Source organism: Belonocnema kinseyi, chromosome 3, assembly GCF_010883055.1.
Source record: "Belonocnema kinseyi isolate 2016_QV_RU_SX_M_011 chromosome 3, B_treatae_v1, whole genome shotgun sequence".
NCBI classification, from domain to species: Eukaryota; Metazoa; Arthropoda; class Insecta; order Hymenoptera; family Cynipidae; genus Belonocnema; species Belonocnema kinseyi.
Window position 1 is genome coordinate 42766404 of NC_046659.1, and position 16121 is coordinate 42782524.

Genomic DNA, 16121 nt, shown 5'->3' on the forward strand with positions numbered 1-16121 from the left:
GAGCTCCAAGGAGATTATGTTGAAAAATAAAAAAAAAATTTACCCAAAAAAAATTGTTTTTATACTTCATTCTAAGGACTTATTGAACTACCCTCGTACCGTGCATCCTCTTATCGAGGAGCTGTTCACGAAAGTTATTCTCTTCTGCTTTCTTAATCCGGGCTTGCAGCAGTGAGTACTCGAAATAGATAAGAGTTGATGCATTATGCTCACCTCTAATACTGAAGTTAAGTCCGAGTGTTTCGGCAGCCTGCTCTGCTGCTTTGTACAGAAACGCTCCTTTGCCCACTTCTTCGTGCTGCCTGACCATTTTAAGAAGAGGGTCTCTTCCATTTGCGACTCTATGTGCTGTACCCAGAATAATTCTGTTGTGAAGACATTCAAGAGTGGATATTCCGCGACCACCTTGGCGGCCTGAGATGTACAGTGGCGGAACGGAAGACCTAAGATGCATGCTTTTGTTCACGTGCATAACCTTTCTTGTCCCGATATCAAAGGATCTGAGCTCGTTCTTCGTCCATGGAACTACTCCAAATGAATAGAGTACTACCGAGACAGCAAGCCTGTTCGTTGCAGATACTTTGTTCCTCGCCGACAGTTCGGAAGACCAAATCTGCCGGATGAGACGTTTGTATCTGCTTCGGAGAGTATCCTTTATAGATGTCACATCCTGAATGCGGCTCTGTGGCACGCCCAGATAGGTATAAGTCTCTCCAGCGAAATGTGTCGTATAGTACTTCTATCAACGAGTTCAGGATCTTCAGGGATGCCAATAAGTTTTCCTCGCTTCAAATAAACCTTGGCGCATTTGTCTTACCCAAATTTCATTCCAATTTTCTTAGTATATCGTTCGACAATGCCTAGAGCTAGATGTAGTTGCTCTTTGTTTTTAGCATAGATCTTAAGATCGTCCATGTAAAATACATGAGTGACCTTGTACTTTCGATCTGCAGGTTTGCAGCACAAGTACCCGTCGGAATGACGAAGTGCTACAGATAGTGGCAATAATGTAAGGACAAAGAGGAGTGGGCTCATAGTGTCGCCCTGAAAGACACCTCTCTGAAAGGTGACCTTGTTAGTTGTCACACGATTTTTTCCAGATGAGATAGTAAATCTGGTTTTCCAAAGCGACATCAATCTCTCTATGCATCTAACTATTTGCGGATGAACCTTTTCGATTTCCAAAAGACAGATGATAAGTCTATGGGAAGTCGAATCCAAAGCTTTCCGATAATCAATCCAGGCCATCGATAGGTCACGCTGGTAGAATGCTGCATCTTTGCAGACACATCTATCGATGAGCAGGTTCTCCCGACATCCCGCTACGCATTTCTTTAAGCCTCGTTTTGTGTGTGTGTGTTTTGCCGATGACATTTAGTATTCATTCAGTAACCTAATGTTTTATGCGTAACCGATCGCTTCCTTTGTAAGTAAATACTTGTTTCTATTTTGTATTTTGTATAAATAATAAACGATGGCGTTTCGAAGACAGATTGCCTGCTAGGTATGCAATGTAGGATATAATCCTCAGCGAATGCAATGAATAAATGGCATGGAAGGTGAAAATAAACGGCAACTTGCAATTACAGGAAGAGATGCTTTCAATCACCCACCTCTTCACTTGAATAATGAATCCATATTATGTGTTAATAGTAACAGATCTATATCGGATGAAATACGTGCTGTGAAAGGTGATCCAAGTACAATGCGTTTAGATGTGTTAACGCAAACGGCAAGTGCACCTTGCTTTGTAAGCAATTCTAGACAAAATGTAGAAAGGTTGTGTGAAGAGTGTAGGGTGGACATTTTACTTTTTCGTAACATTTTGGTTCCGGATAATGTTAGAAGTTGTGCACATCACTTGGACGAAAAGGGATGCTTCTCGAGATTAATTTTGGAAGGTGTCAGATCAGTGAATCGACCATATGTAATAAAAGGACAAGAGTTACAGATATTTTTGCAAAAACTAAGGCATGCGGTAAATAATCAAAATCAATTTGAAGATGAAAGTTCTTTCACTGGCGAAGAATTCAAATGTATTTCGCCAATTAGCAAAGAACAATTCTCACTTCTTTTTACGTACTCTGATCCTGTACCTCAAGAGCGAGGTCACAGATGCATACATGGAAAATACTTATTAATTTTTTTAATGTAAATTAAAGCAAGGTTTATCGGATAACTTTTTAAACGTCTTATTTAAGCACCCAAGCAGAGCCGCCGTCAGCTTGGTTATATCAAAAGTGAGACAATCTTTGCATCGTAGGTTTGTTCCTCAGAATGTCGAATTCCAAACAGTACCAAGGCAAATGTACATCGAAAGACACGTTACGGGATTTGCAAATTAACTCTATAATCCAGATCCGCAGGCACCAAAAGCCAATGATGCAGTGGATTATACCTATACATACACTCAGAAGAGTAGCTATTTTCGCATTTTAAGACAGTCGTTCTCCCAGCACAAACATCGAAATTTAATAAAACCTATTATGATTGTTGCTCCAGATGGCTTTATATTGCCTGTATTGGGATTATACTTTTCGGATTTCCACAACAATCATGCAGTGATATTGGAAAAGAGTACGAGAGGGAGGTTAATGCTATGAGGGGGTGGCTTCAAAATGGAGACATTTGCCTGATTGACAGAGGATATAGGGATGCCGTGCCATGACTGGAGCGCGATGGACTCACTTGCTGAATGCCGGCATTGATCCAGGATGGACAAAAGCAATTATCTACTAAAGATGCTAATATACCTCGGATGTTCACGAAGAATCGATGGATCGTTGAGGCTAGGAATGGACATTTTCGCTCCATATTCAAATTCTTTGAAGGAACAATTATTATGCCTCATCTACATCACCTTCACGACTTTTATTCCATCGCTGCCGCAATCATTAATAGATTCCACCCACCAATATTTATATAAGGCGCAACATTTGAACACACAAGAGAAATTATTCGGAAAAGCCAAACTCCAAACGTATTACAAGCGCTTGTAGAGGTTGAAAATCTACGCATGAGACGCGCTCAGTGGGTTCGACTTTGACAAAATGTGGCTCCTAAATTTCTTATTCTCGATTTACAATACTTAGGAGCTCTTACCATTGGTATTTATCAGGTAAATCTTGATCCTTCATACATCAAGGATAAACTAGATGGAAATGGTGGAGAAGAAATTGAAGTTGATATGAACATGAACGTCCCTGGGCTGATAAGATTGAAACAGTATTCTCGATTTCGCCATGGAACGACGCATCAAGTTTTCATTTCATACCGTGTACACGATGAAGACGAAATAGAAGAGGACAATGTAATCAGTGGTTACTACTGTACCTGTCAATCAAGAGCCAGGACCTTGCGTACCTGAACACATGTCGTCTACATCCTATGGTACTTAGGGTACGCTCGACATCAACCGAGTGTTAAGAATCCGGACAGCAGGTTGATGAACGTTATTAATGACGCAATTGAGCAGCACCATTAAGAGACTAATAAAACGGTGAGTTTGCATTCTTTGCATCTCTTTCCACGAATACGTAAAAATATACTCACTGTTTTCCACTCATATAATAACTCCCTCACCTAATCACTCACTTACTCACGCACTCACTCACTAACCTAATCGATTATTCACACATTTATTTAATCACTAAATCACTCCTTCAAACAATCACTTACTCCCTCACTCATCCTTCCCCTGAATCACATAATTATTATCACTATTTACATAACACATTCATTTGCTCTCTCTCTCTCTCTCTCTTCCTCTCTGTTACTCAGCCTCTCAATCACTCGTCACTCGGTCACTCAATTACTCAGTCACTCAGAATTGCACCTCCCCGCTCTCACTTTTTAAACTCATGTACATATAAGTAATCACATGCATTATGTATATCTTCCTTATGCTTGTTGTGTGTACTTGAACGGTTTGCTATCAACCTTTGATGCTCTGTAGCGTCAAAACGGCGCATATGATTAATTTTTGGCATTAACATATTTTGTTCAGCATTAAAAAATGTGCCAAATAGCAAAGTTTGAGCCAATTTCACTAAGAGCCATTTTCAATGCATTTAGTACGAGGTAGCTTTAAAAATTTATCATTTATTTTGAATAAAAAATTTCTTGTACTAAGAAAGATGGATTTTATACAAAATACTTGCATTTGCAAACAGATTTTAAAATTTTAACCATAACAGTTGACTTTTGAACCTAAAGAGATAAATTCCCCCAAAAAATGGTTATAGTTCATATTTCAATAAAATAATGAAATTTATACAGAAAAAAATGTTCGGACATTTTACATGACGTCACAAGTGGGAATACTCTATTCTATGCAGCCCTATCTGACTCTAAAAATATGATGGTCCTTATTGCTATGAATATTTATGTGCGAAATTTGGCCGTATGTGCGGCGTATGTAGATGGTGGTTTAAAGATTCAATTCCAAAACTCATTATTTTGGTTAATATAAATATTTCTAAAGTGTTAATTACATTATACAATAATGAATAGTGTGGAATAATTATTTCCTAATTTACGTAATATTGAGAAATAAGTGAACTTTAATTAATTTTATAGACGAATAATGACATTAAATTGTTTTAAATACATAGACCATTTTTTTATAAATTAGTGTTATTCAAAATTTGTTTAAGGGAAATATATATATCAAGTGTGAAAAATGAAAATTTTGTCTCTAAAAGACTGAACGATATATCTTATAAATTTGCTATTTTATGAAAGTATTAAATTCAGGAATAATACAATACATTAATTAATTTACTAATCTATAGACCTATCGGATATCCTTCAGTAAAAAGTAGTCTAGAAAACTAATCATAGGCCTATAATTATTTTCCTATAATAAATTTCTTATAATTTTTTCAGGATTATAGGACTACTTAGAATAATTATTCAATTAATTATAGGAAAATTTATAGGAAAGTATAAGATACTCATAGCTCTTAAGTTTCATTATACCCACATTGTGAAATAAAGCTTCTTTATATATGTCAATTTTTATGTACTTTGTGTGAGTAGTTCAAAATAAATGATTGATTTAAACTTTCTTCTAATGTTTGCAATAATTATTTTGATATAATTAATTTCTATAATTATTTTCCTACCATTATCCTCGCGATTTTATTTATTTTATTAAATTTATATATACTTATCTTCCTTTTTAATTATTCACGAACGAGAGCAATTTTTAGGTTAAATTTCATACATTGCAATGAAAGCAATTAAAATTAAAAATGGTATCTCTTCATTAATTTTTGTAATTTTATTCGAATGAAGTATTATAAATATTTTTCTTCTTATTCATACATACCGATGCTAGAACATTTTCATAGCGCCTCTATTGAAATTTCGAGGTTCGAAACCTGTAGAGCGGGTTGAAATATATTGAAATATATTAAGAAAATCGAAAAAATCCAAACCTTTTATCCAGGGATCCGAACGAAACGAAACAAAATAAAACGTTCCTTTTGGTTATGTTACGTTATCGCATAACGAAACTTTCGCTTTTTTCGTTACTGTTATTTAATCTAAGAACAAAATCGTGATTACTTTTAATTCCTTTTGTTAGTAAGAGATGGATACTAAGTAAAATGAATCGATTAATGTTCTTCAAATGTAATAGAACGAAACAGAAACCGCAATTAACGTTTCTTTGATATGAATAGCAATAATTGCATAAATTGCATAAGGGGAAAAAGTATACAGCGGGGAATTTGTAGAATTTATATGGCTTTCTCGGTCGATTTTTAACATTCTTCGAAAGTATTTCGACAATAACCATCCGGAGGTATCTAAAGGTCATAAGTATGAGAACTAAGACAACCCTAGTACTCCAGATCATTCACCAGGTTTTATGCGGGTTTACGCGGCAGACCACGGGTTTATGCGGAAGCTAAAACTAGTTTCTAAAAAAGCAAAAAAATTCCAGGTTTTCCAGGTCAAATTTTAACATTCTCTAGAGGCATTTATGTGTTAATCCTCCAAATAAGTCTGAAAATCTTAATATTATAAGTATTGGGTCAATTCGTCAATGCAGGTTATAATAGCTTAAGGTTTTTCCTTGCCAATATTAAAAGGTAAGTTTTATTAGTCTTTATAAATATAAATATAATATAAAAAAAATAAATATAAATATTTATAAATAAAATAAATAGTATTCGCTAAATATAAAGAGAATTTGATGGCTAATATTCTTCAAATTATAATTTTTATTTTAGGAATTTAATTCCTCGGAAAAAAAATATGAATAACGACTTAAAAAAAGGTTAAAAGTTATTTAGAGGCTATGTAAAAAGGAAAAGGAACAAAATAATGAGGAAAACTGCAGTTCTTGGAATTTTGTTTTCTTGTTCGCTGTCGAGGTCTGGACAAATAAATTAGTTTCAAAAAGTTTCATTCATATAATTAAAATTTTCAAAGAATAAAAAAATGCGGAAGGAGGAAAATAGTGTAGGCAGTATTTCGAAATAAAGTCAGAGCAGAACCAGGATGACGAATCATCTTCACCGTCTAAGCGTGCCCGAGGAAAAATAAAGATAACACGGGAACAGTTTAGAAAATCTTGCGTCAAACTGGTGACATTAAATGGCCGACCTTTCTCGCTCTTCAAGGATGAAGGATTTCGGGAAATAATTGATCCCATCTTAGAGACTTTTCCGGAAATGGAAAAATGTACGATTTCTCCCGAGATACTGGAAGATGAAGTATCCTAAGAAACTGCAGCAATAAGGAAACAAATAGAGGTATGTTTTGCAAAAATATAAAGTAAACCTTAAGAAATTTATATTAGATTAAAATCAAATTCAATATCCTTTTTAACGTCCAAAACTTAATTTAATACGTATAATTCCTGAAAATAATCATTTTATAATTTTTTTTTATAAATAAACCTTTGGACAAAAATAAAAAAGAGAAAGGAAAAATTAGAAGATAACCAACCAAATCCCCATCCTTCTCTTTTTTCTTTCTTATTTTTCTTTTTATTATTATCATTATCAAATCACAATAAAAAAACATTTTTAATATTTACCAACGTTTCGGTACTCACACGACACTCTTATCAGAGTAAGTAAAATTGGAGCAGGTATGAACAGTAACGAAGTAACATATCAAAGAGAGAGCATAGTTGTTTCGTTACTGTTACAGGACAGAACATCTTTCTGATTTGCGTCCGATGTGGGGCTCACACACTTCAGCTATATGTAACAGACGTTTTAAAGGAGAAGCTGGTGCAAACTATTGATAAGGTATAGTAACTGAAAAAAATAATATATTGAACATGTACAGCAAACATTTGTACACAATATATGTATATAATGAGATTCATTACCTTTATTTTTTTATTTATATAGGCACGGACAGTCGTGAAGGTACTTAGAATGGAGACAAAGGGAAAGATTATGATTAACTGTGGTTGTAAGAAACCAGTGCTCGATATGCCTACACGATGGATCAAAACAGATATTATGCTTTAATCACTGATGGATGTTAAACCATTTGGTCTCAATTTTTCATCTACCCATGAAGAACTTCATCTATCGGAAGTCGAATGGGAGCGGCTTGAACAATGTTTGGCTGCCCTAGAACCTTCTAGGATAATAACTCTGTTGCTACAAAAAGCGTAACTTCTACGTGGTGATTTGTTTGGTGCATGGCGCAATTGCTCGAAAATGACGCTTTACTGACAGCCTTATATATGGACCCAAGGTGCCTTCCCTATGTCTTACATCGACTGGAGGATGAAGAGGAAAATCAAAGCAAAGAGATTCGAGCACGGAATAAGCTAAAATAAATATGGCTAAAACTTCACCCAAAGGAACAGGAAACATCAGACGTAACTGATGAAATTCATTCACAGGAGATATTACTTATTCCACATATTTTTGTTCTTATTAAATAAATTGAACTATCTTCTTTTTTATATCTATCAATTATAATGTAAAATATGTTTAGTTTCAGATCCTGCAAGGAGAGGATGACCAGGAAGAAGCAGATAAAGTGGAAGAAATTTTAAAATCATACGATCGCGAAAGGCATACTCGAAGAAAGGAGAAAGATACATCTCACTACATTGAAACGCTTCTCCTTAATTTTAGAACCATTCCTAAATTAGATAGAAAGTCCAACATTTTGAGTTTTTGGAGGGAAAATAAAATAAGTATGCCAGAGCTCTACGAACTGGCAATGCTCAAGCGGTTCCCATGCCATTTATTCCCATTGCATTTATTCTTTAATGTTAATGTTAAAGTTATGTTATCAAATAAAAAATTTAAACTCGCAACGAAACAATATTCATATATTCATTATTGAACTTGATATACCATATAATAAATATACTGATTACTTATTATGAAAAGCTATACTATAACTGCAAAAATTCAGTATGCAAATTTTAATTATAATACGCAAATGAAGTATTTGGCGATATTACTTATGAGCAAACTTGAATTTCACTCCGGTCAAATTTTTTTTATAACTTTGACCACCCTTACTTTTGCTAGGAAATAAGTTTTCGCCTTCAAAAGGATACGGGGCTAAAAAATTTCTTGAAGAATATGTATCAGTGACCTGATAAATTCTCTGCAACACCTATACCGTCGTAATCCTCATAATTACGACTTTCAGATACCTCCCGACGACTAATTCCTCGAAGAATATTGTCTGAGTGACCTGGTGAATTCTCTGGAGTACCCGGGTTGTCGCATGTCTTATAATTATGATTTTTAAATACCTTTGCAGGGTTAACGTCTAAATGCCTCCGAAGAATGTTAAAACTTAACCTGGTAAACCACCTGGGTACCCCAGACAATTCTCACTTTCTCAGAAACTCGTTTTAGCTTAAGCAAGAACACAGGGTCTCGAAGTGCTCGAAATTTCCTAGTAAATCATCGGGTACACCTGGATTGTCGTAGTTCTTATCATTATAACTTTTAGATACCTCCGAAATATTAACATCTAAATGCCTTCTATGAATGTTTAGACTTGACGTGGTAAGTCAGCTAGGGGACCCGAGCCATCCTAGCTTTTTTAGAAACTCGCTTTAGCCTTGGCAGGAACGCAGGGTTTAAAAAGTGCTCAAAGAATATGTATGAGTGACCTGGTAAATTCTCTTCCGAGCCTAGATAGTAGTAATCCTCATAATTATAACTTTCAGATACCTCCGAATCTCGAAATGCCTTTAAAGAATGTGAAAATGCGACCTAGTAAGCCACCTGGGAAACCCAAACCATCTTCGTTTTCTCGGTCATGCATTTTGTCCTTCGCAGACCGGGAACCCGAGCCATTCTCGCATCTTCAGAAACTGGTTTTGGCCTTGACAGGAAAGCAGGGTCCTAAAATTCTTCGAAGAATGTTTGAGTTTCCTGCTAAAATCTCTGGAGCACCTGGATTTTTTACAGATTTTAAAATTCCTCGAAGAATATGTTTGAGGAACCTGGTGAATACTCTGAGCACCAGAGTGGCCCTAGACCTCGTAAGAAAGACCTCCGATCCTTGACGGACGGTTGAAAGTCAAATAAATCCAAAGTAACTTTCATCTTAATATTGTAAAATATTATTGAGTTACTGGTGTAATTTAGGTTTTCAAGTATTTTTTAGTTAGTTAAATAATATTAACTGAATATTCTTTCATTATGTTTCATCTGTTTCATAACGTAACGAAACGAAAGTAATGCTGACATTCGTTTCACTTCGCGATATCGATAACTGAAATAACGAAACTTTTGTTGTGTTCAAATATAACATAACGCAACGTAACGAAAGTTTCATTCGGATCCCTGTTTTCATTCATGTGCTCTTACAGATATAGATTTTAGTGAAAATGTGAGTTCAGTTCCCTCGGTCACTATAGCGGATATGGTGTCATATTTTATTCAATCTCTCAGTTTTTACACTGACAGCAGATGAAAAAACACTGAAAACACACTGGCGAACGGCACTGGGCCGCCAGGGATTTTTCAGTGGCTGTTTGTGCTGATTTTCAGTACCTAAACCGCACTGAGAAGTGATGGGACGGTCATGTAATGTTCCTATTATATTCGTCACGTACCGGACGGGCAGAGTTATTTACAGTACCTGGCCGCACACAAACCGACTCCCGTTTTAGAATGTTCTTTAAATTATTAACACTTTTGTTTTAATTTATGAATTTTCTCATTATACAAATTTATAATTATAACTTACATACTAATATATTACTTTGAAGTTGAATTAAAAAATGTTGTCTGTTTTGGCGTATCTCATTCCATTTACGAGATACGTTATATTCACTCCAATTTTAAACATCCAAAAGAAAAAGTTGATATCTGAAATAATCGAAACCCGTAGATTCTGAATTTCTAACCTTCTCGTAGATAATCTGCAAATTTACAAATTTTAAATTTTGATTTTTAATCCTTTTCAGCTGGTCTACTTGTTAGCGTAGTCGCATTGGCAGAGGCACAGCGATTTTCTCTAACACTATAGTATATACTACTAACACACCTTTTCAAAGACCTCACACACTAGATTTATTGGGTGAAATAGGCTTTTAACCTGGAACCTAGATATAGAAAACTAGCGGTACAGGTAGTGCTGAAGAAACAGCACTGATTAGGCACTGACCAGTGCGGCTTCTTTGCTTTTGCAGTGCGTTTTCATCGGCAGGGCTGCAAAACAAGTAAAAGTTTGATAGCTTATACATTTTATGAAGCTGGTTTTGTGGTAAAATTCAAGTGCAAGCAGTTGAATGGTACTTTTCTGCTTCTGAGTGAGGTTAGTGTAACAATATAGTATTTTTAGTTTTAAGTTAGTATTTTTAGTTATAACTTATTATTTTCTATGAGTATGAACCCTAAAATTAAGTAATGTTCATGTGGAGCATTGCATTTGTTTCAATTTACGTTATCAAATTCCATTGCTGCTGTAAAATGCAATAGCAGTCAATTGATATTTTGAGGTTAGGGGCAATCTCTGGCAAAACCGATCTGCTCGCAGATAAAAAACTCAAGTGATATCATTAAAAAGTTTTATGATTGCATTCCGTTTTATAACTTTAACGTAAATAAGTGGTATTTTTAGAAAAATCTATAAAATATATTTTGCACTACAAGGGATGAAATGCATATTATTTTTCACAACAAATTTTCTACAAAATCGAGTTGAGGTACCTGTAGACCCTACTTACCTACCAGCGTACCCTAGAGCTGAAACAAAATGTTTCAACTCTAGGGATGCAAACACCGCGTTTCAGCCAGGGAAAACACTTAATTTGTCACTTATTTACATTAAGATGGTACATAAGAATGCAATCTTACAAGTTTTTAATGCCATCACTTGAGTTTGAATTCTGCAAGCAGATCGCTCTTGCTAGAGACTGCTTCTAAATCCAAGATCTGAATAAACTGACATCACAATTTACATCAGCAATGGAATTTGATAACGTAAATTGAAACTAATGCCATGCTTCACAGGAATATTACTTAATGGTAATGTTCATGCTCATAGAAAATAATAAGTTTGGTCATTATCTAGTTTGTCGGCTTCTGTTCAAAATGGCTCTAAAACGTATGTAAATTTTTTAAAACGACAAATAACAACAAGATAAGAATACTCCAGCAAGGGTCTGTTGTCCACAGGCATGTTGAAGTAAAGAAATTTTTAAACTTTTAATTATTCAACTAGCGATTTAAAAATAGCATTATCAGAATCTACGAATTTTTCCGATTCCAATTATATATTACTTGCCTAGAAAAGTTGAAAATTTGAAGGAGTTTAATACCAAGAAACATCAGCTTTACAGTAAATTTAATACTAAATACTTCTCAAACTTTCAACATTCATAGACAAATCACATGTCTTTGGAATAGGCAAAATACGTAAATTCCAAATATATTTCTTTTAAGTCACTGATTGCAAAATTACGAATTTTTTAATCACACATTTTTTCCCATTTTCCAACAAAAGACCCCTGAGGAAAGGGATGGTCTGGCCAAGGTGGGCATTTACGAAGCGTCCTGGCCGCGCGCTCTACCCACTTCGCTATAGAAACACTTGGATCGCAGTAACAAATTCTAGCCCTATCATTACAGGACAGCGTTGTAACAAGTCGTATGGTGAGCCCCAACCGTCTTCAAACTAAAAGTTGTCGAACTCAATGTTTCTTTAAACATTTTTCTGATGACAATTGAGCAGTTCTAAGGCAAATTGGAAACTTTTGAGAAACTTTGATAGACAGCTTTTTACTTAGAAAGATTTAAGTTTTAGTTATTTAAAAAAAGCTCGATGCTTTTTTTTCTTTAAATATTGAAAAGATTTATAAAATATTCAATAGTAATAAGCACTAAAGAAATTTCAAGTGCAAAAATGCTACAATAACCTTGATGACAAAAAACGATTTTCTTCTATGCAAAAACCTCCATAAAATGCGCTGTTATCAATTTATCAAACTTTTTTATATAATAATTTCTAAGATTTTAGTGCAAAATAAAACTTCTTAAGCAATAATTTAAAATATGTGAAACAACGAATTAAGTTCCACTTATTTAACAAAGAACTAAATACTTTTTATCTTCAAATATTTAAAACGCTCAAAAGCGTTCCGAAAGTAATAAGAAATAAAGAAAAGTCAAGTACAAAAATGCTGTAATACCATCGATGACAAAAATAACCTCATTGATAAAAAAAAATTTCTGCTTTTTAAAAAACTCTGTAATACGCACAATTTTTGATTGATCTAAAAGAAGAAAATGGATAACTAGTTTGAATATTACCTATTTCAAAAAGTGCTCGATACTTTATTTTTCTTTGGAATATAAAATACTTCAAAGTCAGAAGCAAAAAGAATTCTGTAAAGAAAAGTGGAGTGGAAGAACCTGCAGGTTGAAAGTGATTCTGACGGTGGTTGGGTGAAAAATATTTGTCTGCTTCCTCCTTGCATTCACAATTATTATATTTTTTAAATGCTTAATTGACTGAAAAACTTAACTTTATTAAGAAAAACTTAATCCGCATTAAATCTATTCTTGATAATTAAATTAATAATAAGCGCCTGTCTTCCCTTTTTTATGACTCTTTCCTTCGTATTTTCATTCGGGGATATCATTGTCAATACAAAATAAGTTATAATTATCAATACTAAATAATTTTTAGAAGACAGATTTTTGAACTTTTAAAAAAATGTTAATCCAGCCGAATGCACACAATTAATTTTTCCTTACTTAAAAACTAATTCCTTTATTCAGCAGGAATTTTGTTCATAATTTTCAATTTTATATTCTTACTTGCTACCTGAAATAGTACCAAAAAATGTATGATTTTTACACCTATACAGTAAATTTCAAACACTTAATAATTTTTTTAGTTTTAAAAACTTTTCGGCACCACTAAAACGTTGTTTTAATTTCAAAATTGTCCACTTATTTTCTTATCTTAGTATCTCGTTATGTATTTTGAGGCACTGATTTTAAAACTAACGTTTTCTATAACATAAATATTCCCGGAGCTATTTAACATTTAATGTTCAATATCGCGTAAAAAATGAAAAAAATCATATTGCGCACTTGCAAAATCGTCAAAAAACCTTATATTTTTGTATACGGTTCTGTAGCGATATTAGATCATTATTCATCAATTAGTTCGCAATTCGAATAGGGCTAATTTTTTTAACAAAATTTCGATGCTATCTGGCATATTTAAAGAAAAAAGGTTATACTTGGTTTTATAAACATTCTGAGTAATAAATCTGCTGATCGTTAGTGCGATACCTGGCTGCAGTTAAAACTTACTACACTGCTAGATGAACACTTCACGAACCCTAGACAAGGCAGTGCGTTACTTGGCTGCAGGAAAGACCTGCTAGACGCCGCTATATGAAGTCTAGGCGATTTCTGGTAGGGTTCTGTGACCAGTCGCTACCCGGTAAGAAGCCTTGCATTAAATGGTATTACAAATTTATAATCCATAAGACTGCCATTTCTGTCCTTCAACTTTTAATCCTCATTAAGCGGCGAAAATAAGAAGATTTTAGTCCCTTTTAAAACTACTGGAGCTTCCAGACGTACCCTAAAATAAATTAAAAACACAGCCTTCGTTTGAAGCAATAGAACGCGCTTCAAAAGCATGAAATTTTTTAATTCTAGTAGGATCATATACAAGCATTCTTTAAACATCTTTATCGTGAAATTTTCCCTTTGTTCAAATATTATCAATTGCAAAAATATAAAAACATGATAAGAAATTCAACAAATTATTCTTCACTAGAACCTTCGGTGTGGAAATTAATCCCGACATCGTAAAATGACCGATGCTATGTTTTAAAAAGCTTTTTAGCTCATTATTATTCGAAAAACAGTAAAAAAATTAGGGAAATTTGCTAAATTAAGAGGGATTAAAATTGTTCTATTTCTTAGTTGCTTTGTGGTATTCAGAAAAAATATTGTCGGCGCTACGTACAGAAAGGGATTAAATTTAAGAGATAACTTCAAATGCTGTGCAGATTCAAAACGAGAGGACAAAAACAGGATCCAGAAGTATTAAACTCTTTAAGTCGAAACTCGAAAATAACTAGACTTCAAGCGGAAGAAGTTCCAAAAACCTTCTTATCCCTTATGTTTTATTCTAATATTGCTGTTATTCGTTATGTTAAATAATTTACATACGTTTTAGAGCCATGCTAAAGAGAAGCCGCCAAACTAGACAAATACCATGAGTTTCAACTGAAAATGCTGTACAGTTCCACTTACCTCACTCAGAAGCAGAAAAGTAACATTGAACTGCTTGCACTTCACTTTCGTCATAAAACCAGCTTCATAAAATTTATAAGCTACCAATCTTTTACTTGTTTTGCAGTGTAAAAACTGAGTTTAAATAAGATATTTCACTATATCCACGATAGTGACTGACGGAACTGAATCACATTTTCACTAAAATCTATATCTGTAAGAGCATACGGATCAGTTTTTAATTTTTGCATTTTTCTGATATATCGGGTCTAGACATTTCCCCAAAAATTTGCCAATTATTCACTTAGCCTTTCTAAAAAAACAATTTTTTTAAACTCCAGACATGCGGGAAAAGTTACTCCCGAAGTGGGCCGGTCATTAAAAATTGTTAAGGCATAAAAAGAATGCTCCACACAAAGTCGAATAGGGCTGATTCTGCGTGATACTTATCCCTTTAAAGTAACCTGAAACCTGTGGCCTAATTTCTTGTGAAAACTCGAAACTATACTCTTATTACATAAAATATCATGTGTACCGAGACAGAAAAGTCTTTACGGTCTCGCGTATTTTCGAATATATATATTTTTTTTCTTCTGTAAAACATATACATTACGCAGAAAAATGAAGTGTAAACAAAAGATTTTTTAAAAAATGCTGAAAGCAGAAGAAAATTCACTGAAAACTTGCTATATAGAGCATAAATCTGATTGAAGAACGAAGCAACATTAACAAAAATGAGAATAGAAGTGATATTATAGAAAATACATTGGTCATTAAGTTATTCTAAAGAATATTTGATTACGTATAAACCGTGCCTTAAGTTCTTTTCCACATGGCTGCGCACAAAAAACATAGATTACGAAATGCGCAAAGTAAACTGTTTAGAGAACTTTACCCATTGGTGGCATAGGAGTTGCAGACATTCCTGGAAAATTGTAAGCCATTTTTCACTGTTTAGACTTGTGATTCTCCGTAGATTTCCTATATAATAAAAACACCAAGATGTGGTCCTGTTGGATAGAAACCGAAATGTCGGATCAATTGAATAGACTTGCTCATTGCTCTCGCGGATAGCCTCACAACACCAACGCACTCATATGCATACGATGTTTTTGATAAATGATTGTAAATGATGGCAAACTCATGGACCATGGACATGATCCAACAAAAACTGGTCTCGCTACGCGCAACAAGAAAAAGTCAACAAATCAGACGGTTCCGCCCGACCATCCTTCCATCTTGGATGGAATTCGGCGCGGCGTGGTATAGACCTTTTCATTTCAATTCGGAAATAGATAGAGCACATGCGTGGCCGCCATGACAGTTCCCGCGAATTCAAAAGTTTCGACCCTACCCTGTAAAATGTATATAAATGCAGAGTCTTTTACTTTTTTCAATGTG

The 16121-nt window shown here is 34.2% G+C and overlaps 1 protein-coding gene and 1 long non-coding RNA gene across 3 annotated transcripts in view; one reads left to right on the forward strand and one right to left on the reverse strand.

The window, feature by feature from the left end:
* Positions 1 to 15854, reverse strand: part of LOC117169009 (ecto-NOX disulfide-thiol exchanger 2) — a 91383-nt gene extending 75529 nt beyond the window's left edge. For both annotated transcript variants that reach the window (XM_033355061.1, XM_033355060.1), the window contains exon 1: positions 15616 to 15854. In XM_033355061.1, coding sequence (XP_033210952.1) covers positions 15616 to 15664 — 49 coding nt within the window. In that variant the 5' untranslated portion in view covers positions 15665 to 15854. The remainder of the gene's footprint in view (positions 1 to 15615) is intronic.
* On the forward strand, positions 6419 to 7483 carry LOC117169011. Its single transcript, XR_004466600.1, has 3 exons — positions 6419 to 6764; positions 7168 to 7268; positions 7374 to 7483. It is a non-coding gene; the product is annotated as an uncharacterized LOC117169011 (long non-coding RNA).
* Positions 15855 to 16121: the final 267 nt, after the last annotated feature.